The sequence below is a fragment of the Nicotiana tabacum genome, chromosome 5, assembly GCF_000715075.1.
Source record: "Nicotiana tabacum cultivar K326 chromosome 5, ASM71507v2, whole genome shotgun sequence".
NCBI lineage: Eukaryota > Viridiplantae > Streptophyta > Magnoliopsida > Solanales > Solanaceae > Nicotiana > Nicotiana tabacum.
Window position 1 is genome coordinate 73,332,472 of NC_134084.1, and position 16,357 is coordinate 73,348,828.

General features: G+C 39.5%; 3 protein-coding genes across 3 annotated transcripts; all 3 read left to right on the forward strand.

The window, feature by feature from the left end:
* Positions 1-2,274: 2,274 nt before the first annotated feature.
* Positions 2,275-4,374, forward strand: LOC107822917 (uncharacterized). The gene is made up of 4 exons (XM_075252902.1): positions 2,275-2,897; positions 2,948-3,078; positions 3,382-3,902; positions 3,979-4,374. The coding sequence occupies exons 1-4, from the start codon at positions 2,275-2,277 to the stop codon at positions 4,372-4,374; spliced, it is 1,671 nt and encodes a 556-aa protein (XP_075109003.1).
* Positions 4,375-5,058: 684 nt separating this feature from the next.
* On the forward strand, positions 5,059-5,829 carry LOC142180814 (uncharacterized). Its single transcript, XM_075252903.1, has one exon. The coding sequence runs from the start codon at positions 5,059-5,061 to the stop codon at positions 5,827-5,829; it is 771 nt and encodes a 256-aa protein (XP_075109004.1).
* A 5,236-nt stretch (positions 5,830-11,065) lies between these two features.
* On the forward strand, positions 11,066-16,014 carry LOC107822920 (F-box only protein 6). The gene is given in 3 exon segments (XM_016649509.2): positions 11,066-11,350; positions 14,477-15,182; positions 15,184-16,014. Coding segments are annotated over 3 exon segments (1,395 nt in total). The 5' UTR covers positions 11,066-11,195; the 3' UTR covers positions 15,718-16,014.
* Positions 16,015-16,357: the final 343 nt, after the last annotated feature.

Below are 16,357 nucleotides of genomic sequence, written 5' to 3' on the forward strand. Positions count from 1 at the left end.
GTCGTCTGCACCAATTCATGCTTTGAGATCTTCATCATCCGAAGAAGAAAGGTCCTCTGCTAGCAAGTCAGAGAGAGGAGATAATATTGCAGAAGTTGTGGAGAAAGCTCTTGCTCAACTTACTTTATACAATACTAAGAGTCAGCTTACCCAACCTGATGATGAAGTCTTAAGTGTTGGCTTTACGCCAATCTCGCCACATGACATGTTCCAAACTGAGTTCAATCTGTGGGAAGGTCTTGGTTATTCTTCATCATCTGCAATAATAATGGAGGCAATGATGACTAACACTTCGACAATGGAGGAGCAACTCGCAAACCTGACAAAGGCGATTGATGGGTTAACAAAGTATGCTCAAGATCAAGATGTTCGTATCGCAAAATTGACAGGCATAGTTGAAAGCATGATGGATGGAGAATCAAGTCATGCACCTAGAGAGCTTCCTGAAGTCCACGAGAAGGCTGATCCTCCAACAAAACAAGTGTCATCCGCCAGAGATCTTCATGTCTCCTCCGAAGGATCAATTCCTATAGTACAATTGAAGGAATTCATTATGGGAACTATCAAGGATAAGTATGAGGTCTCTTCAAAGTCTTCTCTCACGTACGCAAAGCCGTATACTGCAAGAATCGATAGCTTGAAGATGCCTGGCGGCTATCAACCTCCCAAATTTTAGCAGTTCGACGGCAAGGGAAATCCAAAGCAACATGTCGTGCACTTTGTTGAGACATGCAACAATGCAGGGACTTATGGAGATTACCTTGTCAAGTAGTTCGTCCGCTCACTAAAGGGGAATGCTTTTGATTGGTACATCGACCTCGAGGCTGGATCCATTGATAGTTGGGACCAATTGGAGCAAGAGTTTCTCAATTGCTTTTATAGCACAAGGCGTACTGTGAGCATGGTGGAACTTACGAACACTCGCCAACGAAAAGACGAACCAATTATTGACTTTATCAATCGATGGAGGAATGCAAGCCTTAACTGCAAAGATAGGCTAAGCGAAACTTCTGGCATAGAGATGTGCATCTAAGGAATGAATTGGGGACTTCGTTACATCTTACAAGGAATTAAACCCATGACATTTGAGGAACTTGCCACCCATGCTCATGATATGGAGTTGAGCATGGCTTCTGCAAGAAATAAAGGGCTTCCCATCTACGAACCTCGCAGGGGAAGGGATAAGTAAGAAGTCAAGAAATGGAGAAAGTTCGTACCCAAGAATGAAAGCAAAGAATCCATGAACGTCAATGCCTCTCCTTTGAAGTTTACTACCAAGGTGAGCAAGAAACAGAGTATGAAAACAACTTCCTCTCAAGATAATGCAAATCTAAAGTTGACTCTCAAAGAGATGCAAGAAAAGGAGTACCCATTTCTAGACTCTGATGTGCCTGCAATATTTGAAGAACTCCTCAAGTTAAAGCTTATTGAGCTGCTAGAGATGAAACAGCCAAATGAAGCTGGAAAAAGCAATGACCCGAATTATTGCAAATACCATCGGCTTATAGGTCACCCTCTTGAGAAGTGCTTTGTTTTCAAGGACAAAGTTATGGATTTGGCTCGTCAAAAGAAGATTGAGCTCGAGGACGAAAAGGCAAGCACAAACCATGTGTCCATTACCTTTGGCTCATTCGATCCGATTGAGATATGCACCTGTGAAGGGAATGAAGATGAAGAATTGTTGGAGGATGACAAAGTCTGAGTTGATCAACCTGATGAAGAAGGATGGACCCTGGTGACTCATCGAAGATGCCGTAAATTGAGTCTGCAAAAAGGATCAATGAAGCAACCTACGAGGAATAAGATGGTGAGAAGACTAAAGAAGCTACAAACGGTTAAGAACCCAAAGAAGGTGGAGATAGAGACACACCATCACCAAAAGCCACGCCACCTGGTGACTTTGGGAGAATTTTTGCCGAGTTGGTTTCGCATGAGGATTTCTGACGATGATGACAAGGCCTTATGTTGTAATACTGATAAAGAAGAAGAGGAAAAGAACGAAGTCAAGTCAACACTCTCTCCATCACTGTCTAATAGTCTTGTTGAGTCCTCTTTCTAAGAAGTAGATGTCTGTAATGCAAAAATCACCTTCATTGAAGACAATCTCCTACTTGGTGAGACACCACACAATCACCCTTTGTTTATGGTGGGTTATGTGCTCGAGAGAAGGATAAATAGAATCTTGATAGATGACGGACTGCAGTTAACATTCTTCCCATTCGCATAATAAAAGAACTCGGCATCTCAACTGAAGAACTTTCTGAAAGCCGGCTGATGATTCAAGGGTTCAATCAAGGAGGACAAAGGGCCATAGGAGCTATCAAGCTAGAAATCACCATGGGAGATACGCAATCAACTGCATGGATGCATGTGATTGATGCAAAGACTTCATACAATTTGTTGCTTGGAATTCCGTGGATACACGAGAACAAAGTTGTCCCATCAACCTACTACCAATGTTTGAAGTATAATAAAGATGGAGTTGAAAAGAAGATAGTTGATGATGATAAGCCATTCGCGGAAGCTGAGGCATACTTCGCTGATGCAAAATTCTACTTGAAGAACCGCATCGTGAAGGAAGCAAGAATTGGTGACATCACGAAGGCCAGAGGTGATAATATCGTGTCCAAAAGGGCTGAAGTAGCTTCTGATGAATATAAAGTTACAATAGAAGCATGCCAAGTTTCGAAAGCTCACAAAAAGAATGTTGCAATTGCAGGTAAGAAAATAGCTCATTTACTTCGTTACGTCCCAAAAGTGAAGAAAGATGAAGGAGAATCATCAAGCCTCCAAAAAGTTGCACTAAGAGAATTAACCCTTCCTATCAAGCAGATTGATACCATAAAGTTATCTTCAAAGCTACTGAAAAATTTTGTGGCCCCTAACATGCCTCAAAGGCACTCCCCACGAAACGCACAAATGAAGGTTTCGATCTGAATGCGTACAGGTTGTTCGCAAAGGTTGGATATGATCCCAATGAACCATCTAAGCTAGGGAAGCTCCCACCTGAAGCTATTAGGAAAGCAAACACAATGAAGAATAGGGAGCATGTGGTGAAGCAATCACGTGAGGGTCTAGGTAACAAACAACCCCCACCAGTTCGCATCTCTATTAGAAGAGCAAGTATTAACTATATCACGATGGAAGATAAACCCACTGATCCTAATAAAAGGCCTTCTATCTTTGATCGACTTGGAGAACCAACTATAAAAACTTCTGTAGTTGAGAGGTTGGGGCTATTAAAAAAGAAGAAGAACAAGTCCCAAAGAAATTATGAAAAAATAAGAAGACATTTTCCATCTAGAGTCCAAAGTATCTCCAAAACGTGTCAAAGCCTGATCCCTTCCAAAATGAGGTGACAAACAGGACTTTTGATTTCAGGTGGAGAGGTACTCAAAGTGAAGACTCGCACAGTGGTCCACACAAGAGAGCGTGACGAAGATGAAGAAAGTGTAGGATCCTCATATCATATTACTGCGAATGAGGAGCAATACACTTCATCCCTAAGGAAAGTTGACGAATATTTGGGAGATTCCTCTTGGTGTGGCCATATATCTTTTAACGATGGTGATCCTCAAGAAGACGAAGATGTCGAGGACGCTCCTGCGGAACTAGAAGAAGGAATTAAAATGACTGTTGATGCATTGAAAGAAGTCAACCTTGGCACTACAGAAGACTCCAGGCCCACCTATGTAAGTGCCCTATTAACCACAGATGAAGAAAGCACTTATGTGGAGCTACTCAAAGAATATAGAGATGTCTTTGCTTGGAGCTACAAAGAGATGCCTGGTTTAGATCCTAAAGTAGCAGTTCATCATCTCGCAGTCAAGAAAGGAGCTCGTCCTGTTAAGCAAGCCCAAAGATGCTACAGGCCAGAATTGATCCCATCAATCAAAGCCGAGGTCAATAAGCTCATCGAAGCTGGTTTAATTCGGGAGGTTAAATATCCTACATGGATTCAAGCATTGTTCTATGAAGAAGAAGAATGGCCAAATTCGAGTTTGTGTCGATTTTAGAGACCTCAATAATGCATGCCCTAAGGAAGAATTTCCGCTCCCCATTCCAGAGCTTATGATTGATGCTACCACCGGATACGAGGCAATGTCTTTCATAGATGGATCATCTGGATACAATCAAATACGTATGGCACAAAAAGATGAAGAGCTTACTACATTTCGCACTCCTAAAGGCATTTATTGCTATAAAGTAATGCCTTTTGGCTTGAAGAATGCTGGCGCCACATATCAAAGGGCAATACAGAATATCTTTGACGATATCCTCCACAAGAATGTGGAATGCTATGTGGATGATTTAGTGGTGAAATCAAGAAAGAGAGGAGACCACTTGCAAGACTTAAGAATGGTGTTCGAATGACTCCGGAGATATCAACTTAGAATGAACCCATTGAAATGTGCCTTTGGAGTTACTTCTGGAAAATTCCTTGGCTTCATTGTTCAACATTAAGGGATTGAGATATATCAAGCCAAAGTTGATGCAATCTTGAAGATGCCCGAGCCCAAAAATATACATGAACTAAAAAGTCTACAAGGAAAATTGGCGTACCTTAGAAGATTCATCTCAAATCTAGCAGGGAAGTGCCAACCTTTTAGCCGTCTCATGAAGAAGGGCATACCTTTTGAATGGGACCAAGCTTGTAGTAATACATTCCAAAACATCAAATCCTACTTGATGAAACCTCCAGTTCTGGCAGCCCCTATACCAGGAAAGCCATTGATTCTATATATTGCAGCCCAAGAAAGGTCAGTGGGAGACCTTTTTGCCCAAGAAAATGGTGAAAGTAAAGAAAATTCCCTCTACTACTTGAGTAGGATGATGACCCCAAATGATCTGAAGTATTCTCCGATCGAAAAGTTGTGTCTGGCATTGGTTTTCGCAATTCAAAAGCTGAAGCACGACTTTCAAGCTCATGTTGTCCGTCTCGTCTCAAGGGCGAACCCGATCAAGTTTGTTATGTCAAAACCCGTCCTCAATGATTGATTAGCAAGGTGGTATCTCCAATTTCAACAATTCAAGATTGTGTATATCCCACAAAAAGCTATGAAAGGACAAGCTTTGACAGATTTCTTGGCAGATCATCCAATTCCTAATGATTGGGAGTTGACTGATGAACTACCTGATGAGGGTACGATGGTCATCGAAGTGCAACCACCGTGGAAAATGTATTTTGATAGTGTCGCACATCATGAGGGAGCTGGTGCAGGTGTTGTGTTTGTCACTTCTCAAGGGGAAGTCTTGCCATATTCCTTCACCTTAACACAACATTGCACCAACAACGTTGCGGAATATCAAGCACTCATACTTGGGCTTGAGATGGCCATTGATATGAGACAACTCCAATTACATATTTTTGGAGACTTTGAGTTAGTGATCAATCAATTTCTAGGTAGCTACGAGGTCAAAAGGCCAGAATTACGTCGTTATTATGATTATGCACAGAAATTGATTGGATGGCTTGGCAATGTAACTCTTCAGCATGTTCGAAGGAAGGAAAATAAGAAGGTTGATGCCCTAGCTACTCTAGCTTTAACATTGACTCTGCCCGGCCAGAAACAAATCACTACCTGCCAAAAATGGATAGTATCGCCAAATGAGAATGAGGATGAAGAAAGCAAGCTCGAGCATTTGGTAGCCGCCGCTGAAGTTGTGAAGCTTGGTTGGCGACAAACCATGATCGACTACTTATGTTATAGGATACTTCTAGAATATCCAAGAAGAAAGACCGAAATTTGTCGACGTGCCCCTCGCTTCTTTTACTACAAAGACACTTTGTATCGAAGATCATTTGAGGAGTTCTCTTGCGTTGTTTAGGGGAAGATGAAGCAACTCAAGCTATGCAAGAGGCACACTCTGAAGTTTGTGTATCACATCAATCTGGGCCGAAGCTCCACTTCCACATAAAGAGGATGGGTTACTACTGGCCGACAATGGTGAAAGATTGCTTAGATTATGCTCGAAGATGCAAGGCTTTCTAGTTTCACGCAAATTTTATACACCAACCACCTAAAATGTTACATCTTACTGTTGCATCTTGGCCATTTGACATTTGGGGATTAGATATTGTTGGACCACTTCCTAAATCTTCTGGAGGACATCTATACATCTTCGCCGCAACTGATTATTTCTCAAAATGGGTCGAGGTCGTCGCTCTCAAGGAAGTGAAGAAAGAGAATGTGGCAAACTTCATTCGAGTGAACATCATATATCATTTCGGTATTCCTAGTTATATAATAACATATAATGGCAAACCATTCGATAACAAATTGATGACCAAGATTTGTGAGTTTTTTGGCTTCAAGCAACGTAATTCATCAATGTATTATGCTGCTGCAAATGGACTAGCTGAAGCATTTAACAAGACACTTTGCAACTTGTTAAAGAAGGTCGTCTCCAAGTCTAAAAGAGATTGGCATGACAGAATGGAAGAAGCTTTGTGGGCATATCATATGACTCATCGCACACCGACATAAGCAACTCCTTATTCTCTTATTTATGGAGTTGAAGCAGTTCTTCCTCTTGAGCGTCAAATACCATCCTTGCGACTCGCTGTCTAAGAAGGTCTTACTGAAGAATAAAACGCTCATCTGCGCCTTGAAGAACTTGAGTCCCTTGATGAAAAAAGGCTAGAAGCTTAACAAAGTCTTGAATGTTATCAAGCTCGTCTTTCTCGTGCTTTCAACAAAAAGGTTCGCTTGAGGTCCTTCCAAGTTGGCGATCATGTTCTTTCATTAAGGAGACCTATTATCACCTCTCGCAAATCTGGGGGCAAATTCACTTGAAAGTGGGATGGTCCATATGTTGTGCAAGAAGCCTACTCAAGTGGAGCTTACAAGTTAGTTGATGCAGATGGCATGAGAATTGGACCTATCAACGGGAAATTTTTGAAGAGGTATTATCCTTGAAGAATAAACGCTCCTCAAGGCACGAGCCTAAACTGCAAGTCATGAAGCTCCTTAATGCACGAGCCTAAAATGCATGCTGCTACGCTCCTCGGCGCACGAGCCTAAACTACAAGTCATGAAGCTCCTTAATGCACGAGCCTAAAATGCATGCTACTACGCTCCTTGACATAAGAATCTAAACTACATATTGCAATGCTCCTGACCCGCATGAGCCTAAACTACAAACAACACCCAAAACAAAAGAGTCTGCTAGGTTGAAAACCTCGAAAGAGGCGGCCTAGGCAAAAGTTAGGACACCAAAAAAACTCACCAGGGTCCATCATTCTTCATCAGGTTGAGCAACTCGGACTTTGTCATCCTCCAATAATTCTTCATCTTATTATACATAGGTGGGCCTGGAGTCTTCTGTAGTGCCAAGCAATTTTCGAGATGGTATCTCCAATTTCAACAATTCGAGATGGTATAAACAAGTAATTTTTTGATACTTCATATACAACGTAAACACGAGTTTGTCCGTGATAGAATAGTCCCTTTCCTTCTGAAATCATCTATAAGATCGTACAACTTGAATAGGTTTTCTTCTGAATTTAGCTACTACATAATATATTTTCCTTACTCGTTATTTCCTCTTATGAATTGGAGAGACTCCAAATTGGCCAGCATTAATAACTTGACTATTACAAACATAGAAAATTTTACTGTCCAGTGGCATCAAATATAGAAAATTTTAAAGCTTTTCCCACTTTCCCGTAACAACACTTGGGCTGACAATAATTTTCCTTTCCTACTTTGATTTCCTAGTTTCAAACCTATTCATGTACAAATCGGACATGATATTTCCTTATTTGCACATGTTAGTAGCTTGAACACCAAGAATTTCCTTAATTTCTTCCTTGCTAGTTCCTATAAATTGGCCACTTTTTCCTTGATCATCTTCTTGTGTCAACTCCTTAGCTAAGGGGATAACTTCGTCATAGAATGACCCATGCATCGGAAGGCCTCTGATTACTCGCAAGTCCCACAAAGAGATGGAGAGTTCACCTATAGAGGTAGAAATTGTGTTGGTAGATAGACGCCAAAACTCACAAAAGGCACGAAGGACATTCTCATTGTAGTCATATGTGAACAACGAAGCAAAGATGGCGTCATAGACCTTGATGCCATCTAGAGTCAACTTGTTGCGGGCAAGAACATCTTCTACCCACTCCCAATATTTGGACGTATAGCGAACTTCACCAAATCCAGAAGGAGGAACACTCTAAGTGACGAGACGTCCATCGTAATCACGATGAGGAGGACTAGCAGACGCTACCTTTTGATGGGTGGAGGACTTCAAAAGTAGGACCTTCATGTTGGTTTCTTTGCCCGAAAATCTATCCAATGCATACTTCGTCTCTCTAGTCGACCATTCTGCAAGATCAAGGGAGGCGTCAAGCGGCTTTCTAGCCCAGCGGGAAAGCACCTATCACCGGAGGATGAACTTTTAAAGTTAGAACTTGGGCGTGCGGATTCTGCTTGTCGCTAATAATCTCAAGTTGTGGGTATGATGTATCATGGTTGATGAAACGCATCCTTGCTAATGGAATTCACAGCCCTATGTGCTGCTTCGAGAGTCTGCGAAAAAAAAGAGGAAGAATCTATGAAAAAACAGCAAGACAGAATGGGGCAGCATGCCATAATATATTGCCTAAATTCGAGAAAACATCTAGGAATATATCAGCATATTCTGATTATGATTTTTACTATGTCGTAGCTCCGGAAGTCTAGTTTTCATCGCCGTAAACCGCTCGTGATTCGATACTCCTATACCAAGATATGATTTTTTTTTGGTTAAGACGCGCAAAGCTGAAATGTCGAGCATGACAGAACTTGAACTAAGTTTAGGAAGCTCACCTGGGATGATACAATGCGAATCTAAATTTAAATTTTTGATATGTTGCAGTACTCTGAGTCTAGTTTCTGTAGCCACAAACCACTTGTGATTTCGGCATTCCTACACCAAGATATGATTTTTTTGGTTAAGACGCGCAAAACTGAAATTCCTGGCAGCAGCTAAAAAATGTTAGGAGAATCGAGCAACGGGATTGCGTTGCCAACTATTGAAGAGTACCTTTAAAACCAACCAAAAAGTAGTACGGTTGCTTTCATCAAAGAGCGGAGGACTACTACTATGTTAACGATACAAGGAGAAAGTGGCCAATTTATAGGAACCAACAAGGAAGAAATTAAGGAAATTCTTAGTGTTCAAGCTACTAACATGTGCAAATAAGGAAATATCATGTTCGATTGTACATGAATAGGTTTGAAACTAGGAAATCAAAGTAGGAAAGGAAAATTATTGTCAGCCCAAGTGTTGTTACGGGAAAGTGGGAATAACTTTAAAATTTTCTATATTTGATGCCACTGGATAATAAAATTTTCTATGTTTGTGATAGTCAAGTTATTAATGCTGGCCAATTTGAAGTCTCTCCAATTCATAGGAGGAAATAACGTGTAAGGAAAATATATTATATAGCAGCTAAATTCAGAAGAAAACCAATTCAAGTTGTACGATCTTATAGATGATTTCAGAAGGAATGGGACTATTCTATCACGAACAAACTCGTGTTTACGTTGTATATGAAGTATCAGAAAATTTCTTGTTTATACCATCTATGAATTCTGTTAGCTCGAATTCTTTTGGTTCTCTGCTGTAATATGATCTCAGATGAAGAGAAGGGTTTCAGTATCAGATTGATAAAGTTGTTTGAAAGTTGTGATGTCACCTAAATATAGTTATGTGATAAGTTTCCTGAAAAAATGTAGCAACTAAATTGGAACTATGTTGTGAGAATTTTATTTGAGTAAATGTTCCAAGCGCATCAAAGGAAAGCATATCTCTTGAATCAGAATTCAAGTGAACAATCCAAAGGTCACACTAAACAATGTCCGTTGGCTCCACAACGGTTACTTCAAATCATGTCTTCAAGTTACGATAAGCCTACACCTCGACAAGCTTTGAAGCAGGAGACATTTGTAGACAATTAAAATTTTATTAAACTTTAATCCACAAGTAATTTGGATTTAAAATATATTAAATACATATTAGTCCAAATGATACTATGGGCTAGTATAATCGGGTTGATTATTTAAATCTAAAATTGATTTAAATAAAAGTCCAATGTATTATTGGGCTAGCTCGTCAGTTGGTCTTCTATCAAATGGACCGGCCCATAAGCCTCAAGCTCAATGATCAACTAGGGTTTACTCCACCCCACACCTATATAAAGGGGTCAAGGGAGAAGGCTAAGGGACAAGCAAGTAAGCAGAAGGAAAGGCCGAAGAAGCTCTGAAAAATAGCATCAAAGTCTCCATTCATATCTGCAATCATCGTCTGTGGTCAAATTTCAAATGCGAACTCAAGTCATAGGCGGACAGCTTCAAATCGTCCGTTCATGATAACCCAACACCAAATCCTGGTTCGTGACGACCTTCAAATTGTTCGTGACGTACTACAAATCTGAAATCCGTCAAGTTCAAGATCAAGCTTTCAAGCTCTTGAACCATCATCCGTGAGGAGAAGAATCAAAGGACTATATCTCTTTAGATTTAGAGATATTTTAGAGATTGTAACCTCGTCACTTGAAATTGAATATAATATTTGTCGCTATATTTCTTGTCTTGATTATTATTTTTCAGGAGCAAAATTTAGTTGTTACAACTATAAATTATACTAAATGAATTTGAATAAAATAGGATGAATAATCATAATTTTGAGATAGAGGTATAATTATCTCTTGATTAATTTAGTGGGTATTCCTTTTGTTCCAGTTTATATGAACCTATTTCCTTTTTGATCCGTTTAAAAAAGAATAATTGTTTCTAAATTTGAAAATAATTTAATTTAAACTTTGAATTCTATCCAAATAATTCACATAAATTGAAACATGGAGAGTAATAAGATTTTTGTTGTAGAGAAAAATGGAAATGAAAAAGAAGAAGGTTAGAATGGGAAAAGGGGGAAGGAATAAATAAAGATGGTATGAGAATTGATTAGAAAGGTGGAAAAGTTGCGTACACGGTCAATACTACTCATGATCAAAGGGGCCCTAGCTGACGTGTTAATAAAGGAGTGGGTAATAAGTATCGCACACGAACAACAAAGAAAACTCAAAATAAGAGAGATTTTTCATTTCATTTCATTTTCAGATGGATGAATAGATATAGATACAGAAGAGAGAGAGAGAGAGGTGGTGGGTGTGAATATGGTATAGGGCCTGAGACCCCTGAAAGGGCATGGAAGTGCTGGCCATGCTGAGGCAACTCATTGGACAAGTTAAACAACTCTTACAACAACAAAATACACACTCTCCTTCTTCTTCCTCCTCCTCTTCTTCTTCTTCTAACTTCTCTTTTCCTCTTCAATCGCCACCGCTTTTACACCTCCCAAGGTTTGATTTTTCTCTTTCTTTCCTTATTTCCCCTCATGGGTTTTCTGTTAATCTTTAATTTTTATGTGTACTTTGGTCGATCTGTATGATTAAATGCTGTTTGATATTGAATTCCCACTTTGTGAAATGTTCTTATTCCTTGCTTTCTTTGTGCTTTTGGTTTTAAAGGTGTCAACTTTATGATATTTCTGAGGGCTTGGTTTTTTTTGTTGCCTTTGCTGCGGTGATCAAATTGGGGAAATTGCATTGTTTTTTTAGTGTGGTGTTTTCATGTTTGGTAGTTCTTGACATACTCAAATTGCTCTTATTAGTGTTCCTTAGCGCTACCTAACTGTCAAATTAGTAAACTTTAGGTCTTACAGCTTGGTCTTGCTTTTCTTTAGTGAATAAAAATATGTCACAGGTCTTTTTAAAATTCTGTTTTATTCACAATGGTGGTGCCTGGTTCAGCTTGCGCACACCTTTGCTATTCCACCGGTTACTTGTTAACTCCTGCCAATACAGTTACTGGGTAACTCTTGTCTTAGTTATTGTTAAAATTTTAAGGGCTAATATATTCTGATCACCTGCAACTATGATAAGCTCACAATCCCAATGCTAGAGCCGTTATACATAAATCGAGCTCATGTTCTCTTGGTTGTAGAATGATCACTTCAAAAGTAGTTTGTTCCTAGTCAGCAATGGTACAGTAGTTGTCCTAATTGTCTAGTGATTCATATGTTGTTTCATTTGTGGTATTGTGCACTGTATGGTATTGGGTAAATACTCAATGACATTCTTTCAGAATGAATGTTTGAATTTTCAAGAGGGATTTAAAGAAATCTAGCCAGCCAGCCTTAGCTTGTACTATCGAGACAGCTGGTTGTTGGCAGCCACTGGGTGAAGCCAATGGTCTTTTAGACAAATTATAGGTAGTCGGTATCTGAAATGCAAACATATGGAAACAATACTCACTAGGCTAGGAACTTGGTTCAACTGTCCTTTAGGGATTGTTTTGCCATCCCCCACTAGGGAAAGAGCATATATACTGTCTTGTAGTATTTCTGAAATGCACAAACCCCGAGCTCTTTGTTTTGCAGCATTATAAGTTCGCGAACTTCTTTTCTGAGTTTAAAGTTTATCTTTCTAAGTAAGAGCCTTTGCAATTTAGCCAACAAAATAAAATTTTGATATACTCTAGTAGAGTCTTTGTCTTTTGGAGAACAGAATTTTTTAACACCTTCAAAGACTAGTAAACGAGATACTAGTTTCTCTGTTGGGATTGAGTGCTATTTTTAAATTATAATGATTTAAAACCTGTTTGGTAGTCTAAAACTTTCCTTTCGTTTGTGAAACACAATGCCAACCTACTTCTAACAAAGTACCCTCATGTAATGGAATTATCAAAAGATGCTTTATACAGCATAATTTTCATCCATTTTGAAGTCTTTTATGGTTCTACAATTTGAGCATGTTGCATTCTCATTGCAAAGTACAGTCTTATGGAATACATGGAAATCAAAGCTTTTGTCTTCTTTGTCATTATTTTTATTTAAACATAAGCAGATGAAGGCCAAAGTTTCCTCAAAACAATAGTGAGTATTAGTTGAATCGAAGTTGAAACTCATTTTCAATTGGAAGATAGAATCTTTTAGAAAGCAAAAGTAGTGGAGCTTACATCAGGATGATGCTTCTCTTGTTAGCCAGAGATGGTTGCCTGCTTGCATGGCCTCAATGCTATGGTTATGGTTTCTAGCATTTCTTTTTTCTTTTCTTGATAATGGTGGTGTCCAGGTCAGCTTACGCGTACCTCGCTATTCCATCGGGTACCTGGTCTTTTGTCTTTTCCACCCGAACAGGTATAAGTAACTCTACCCACCGAAGCTTAGGAAGACTTGAAGAATCACCTAGCATATTTTGTCTTTGCTAGTATTTGAATCGTGGTGCCCCATGGTTATCACCCTTTTCATTGACCACTGGGCCACATACTTGATTACATGTTTCTAACATCTTTGTGACTGAATTATGTGCATTTGAACACGTTTTCTTCCCCTTTAAGTAACATCATCTGGTGTGGGCTAGAATAACCGGAATCATTTGAAAGTCACAGTGTTTACATATAACATATTTGCTAGCTACTTTGTGTATTGGTGAGTGAATTAAGTAGAATATTCACATGTTAAGACTGTCTATCGGAAACAGCTTTCTGTATTAACAAGGTAGGCGTAAGGTCTGCGTACACGTTACCCTCCCTAGACCCCACCTGTGGGATTACACTGGGTTTGTTGTTATTGTTGTTGTTGTTGTTATTCACATGTTAAGACTAGCAGCTATGTTCTAGAGATATGTAGAAGAATAATTAGGGAATGCTATTTCTGGATATTTCCAAGTTATTAGGTATGCTAATTCTTACTTTCAGAATAAAAGGTTTATTGGCGCTTCCACTCTGTAACGACTTAGGTTGACGATACTGGTTACACAGTTCTGGCTAAAATGCATTAATTTGTGCATTTGGTCAAACTTGACCATAAAAGTGAAACATGTGAAAAACAAATCAGAATGTTTTGGAAAATTATGGAACATGAAAAAAAACCTCCATGTTTAATGTTCTCTTAGACATGATGGTAATCATATGAATTAAATGAGCTAGTAAAAATAGAACTTTGTAAGTTAAGCATGTTTGTAAAATCAAACTTTCTCGCTAGCTTTGCCAAGGTTGAGGTGCAGAACCTATATTTACCTAATCTGGAATCTTCTCAAATGCCTTAGCCTTTTAGATAGAGCTGATGCAGTGCTATGGTATCCGTTACGGGGTCATTTTGCTGAGTTCCTTTGATATGGTTCTCTGAAGCTTCTTAGAATACTATATTTTTTTACTTGTTAGGTTTGGGTAGGTCAGTTCACCTGGAGGATCGAGCTCCCAATTCAAACTTTTTTCTTGAATACTCCATGAGTAAACAATAAAACTTGTATCTAAATCCATGGTTATACCCAATTTTGGATTCGACTATTAAGGGTCAACTTGCGGTGGCGTTCAGTCCTTTTTCAGTTTCTCATATTTATATGATTTCATTGATTCACTGCATAATTTGAAACTTTTTACCTTGGAAGAAAATATGTGAATGAACCAGGTTTGTATCTGTGCAGGTGTTATGTTCTGAATCTTGATGACAGTTCTGCTGAAGACAGTTGCTACAATATCATTATGACTGCTGGAAAATCTGAAAATCTCAAGATGTTGGAACCTGGCAAGCCTCCACCAAAAAAGAAAGCTCGGAAGGAGAGGAATCGAGGAAAAGTGACTGGAACTTCATGCTCCATAGAGAATTTGGATCCGCAAATATGGAAAGAATTTCCTGAAGACTTATTTGAAGCTGTTATTGCAAGACTACCAATTGCCACTTTTTTCCGCTTCAGATCTGTCTGCCGCAAATGGAACTCAATGCTGATGTCCCAAAGTTTTTCTGAACAGTGCACCCAAGTTCCTCAACCACAACCGTGGTTCTACACCATTACTCATGAAAACGTGAATACTGGAGCCATGTACGACCCTATGTTGAAGAAATGGCACCATCCTACTATACCTGCACTGCCGACCAAGTTGATAGTCTTGCCAGTTGCTTCTGCAGGAGGTCTTGTCTGTTTCCTTGATATTGGACATAGGAGCTTCTACGTATGCAACCCTCTTACTAGGTCCTTTAAAGAGTTACCAGCCAGATCTGTTAAGGTGTGGTCTCGTGTGGCAGTAGGGATGACATTGAGTGGGAAATCAGCTTACAGTATCCTTTGGGTTGGTTGTGATGGTGAATTTGAAGTTTACGACTCCAGAAAGAACTCTTGGACTCGTCCAGGAATTTATGTCCTCAAATGTTAAGCTCCCTCTGGCACTCAACTTCAAGTCGCAGACAATCACCATCGGTAATAAATTTTACTTTATGCGCTCAGAGCCTGATGGAATCGTGTCCTATGACATGGTTACTGGGATCTGGAAGCAGTTCATTATCCCTGCACCCCTACATCTGAGTGATCATACACTAGCAGAATGTGGGGGCCGCATAATGCTTGTCGGGCTGCTGACAAAGAATGCAGCCACTTGCGTGTGCATATGGGAACTGCAAAAGATGACTCTTTTGTGGAAGGAGGTTGACAGAATGCCAAATATATGGTGCTTGGAGTTTTATGGAAAGCACGTTCGGATGACTTGCTTGGGTAACAAAGGTTTGCTCATGCTATCTTTAAGATCAAGACAAATGAACCGGCTAGTAACGTATGATTTCTCAACCGGAGAATGGATGAAGGTCCCCGGTTGCGTGTTGCCCCGTGGGAGAAAGAGGCAATGGATCGCGTGCGGGACTGCTTTTCACCCCCGTCTTACAGCTTTGGCTTAACTTGGGATGCCCAGTAAATTTCTAGTCACAGCAGAGTGCGATTTATTATATCATGTGGTTTTAGCTTTTCCCATCATAATCTGCAGCCTAGTGTTCTCTTTGCTGAATTTATTACCACTCTCTTGTATAAACATCTAGTTGTTAAGCTTTTCATTCCAGAGGACTAATCTACGACTACTTATTATTACATTAAAACGTACAACCTCTCAGAATTTGAGAATTTGTTGTGTTTATGTATCGGAAAATTTGTTTCTACCTTTTCTATTGTGGATCATGGCATTTTACGTGTTGGGACTTTCAGATAGAATGGCGTTTTAACTTAATTTTGGTTAAATTTACTTGTGGTGATTTGCCTACTGTGCCTGTGAGTTCCAAAACGAGGAATTACAAGTATTGCACTTGTTTGTGATTGTTCCAAAAGATTTTGTAAAGCAAGGATAGTTAGTGTGTGAGGTCTTGTAGATGTTTACTGGCATCACATGCACAAGTGCTCTCTGAATTGTGCATTACTGTTACCCATTACATATATACAAGTGTTCTCTGAACTAACACGGCTATACCTGCTATTCAATAATATTAGGAAAATTCTTCCATTTGGTAATATATGTTTCCCAGCATAAAGGATTTTATAATAATGGTT

Bases quoted from the DNA above. Each gene is read 5' to 3' on its own strand.
- LOC142180814 (XM_075252903.1), top strand. From the start codon at position 5,059: ATGAAAGGACAAGCTTTGACAGATTTCTTGGCAGATCATCCAATTCCT.
- LOC107822917 (XM_075252902.1), top strand. From the start codon at position 2,275: ATGATTCAAGGGTTCAATCAAGGAGGACAAAGGGCCATAGGAGCTATC. The intron at 2,898-2,947 runs GCACTCCCCACG...GAATGCGTACAG, and splicing joins GCCCCTAACATGCCTCAAAG to GTTGTTCGCAAAGGTTGGAT. The intron at 3,079-3,381 runs GTAACAAACAAC...TTTTGATTTCAG, and splicing joins GCAATCACGTGAGGGTCTAG to GTGGAGAGGTACTCAAAGTG.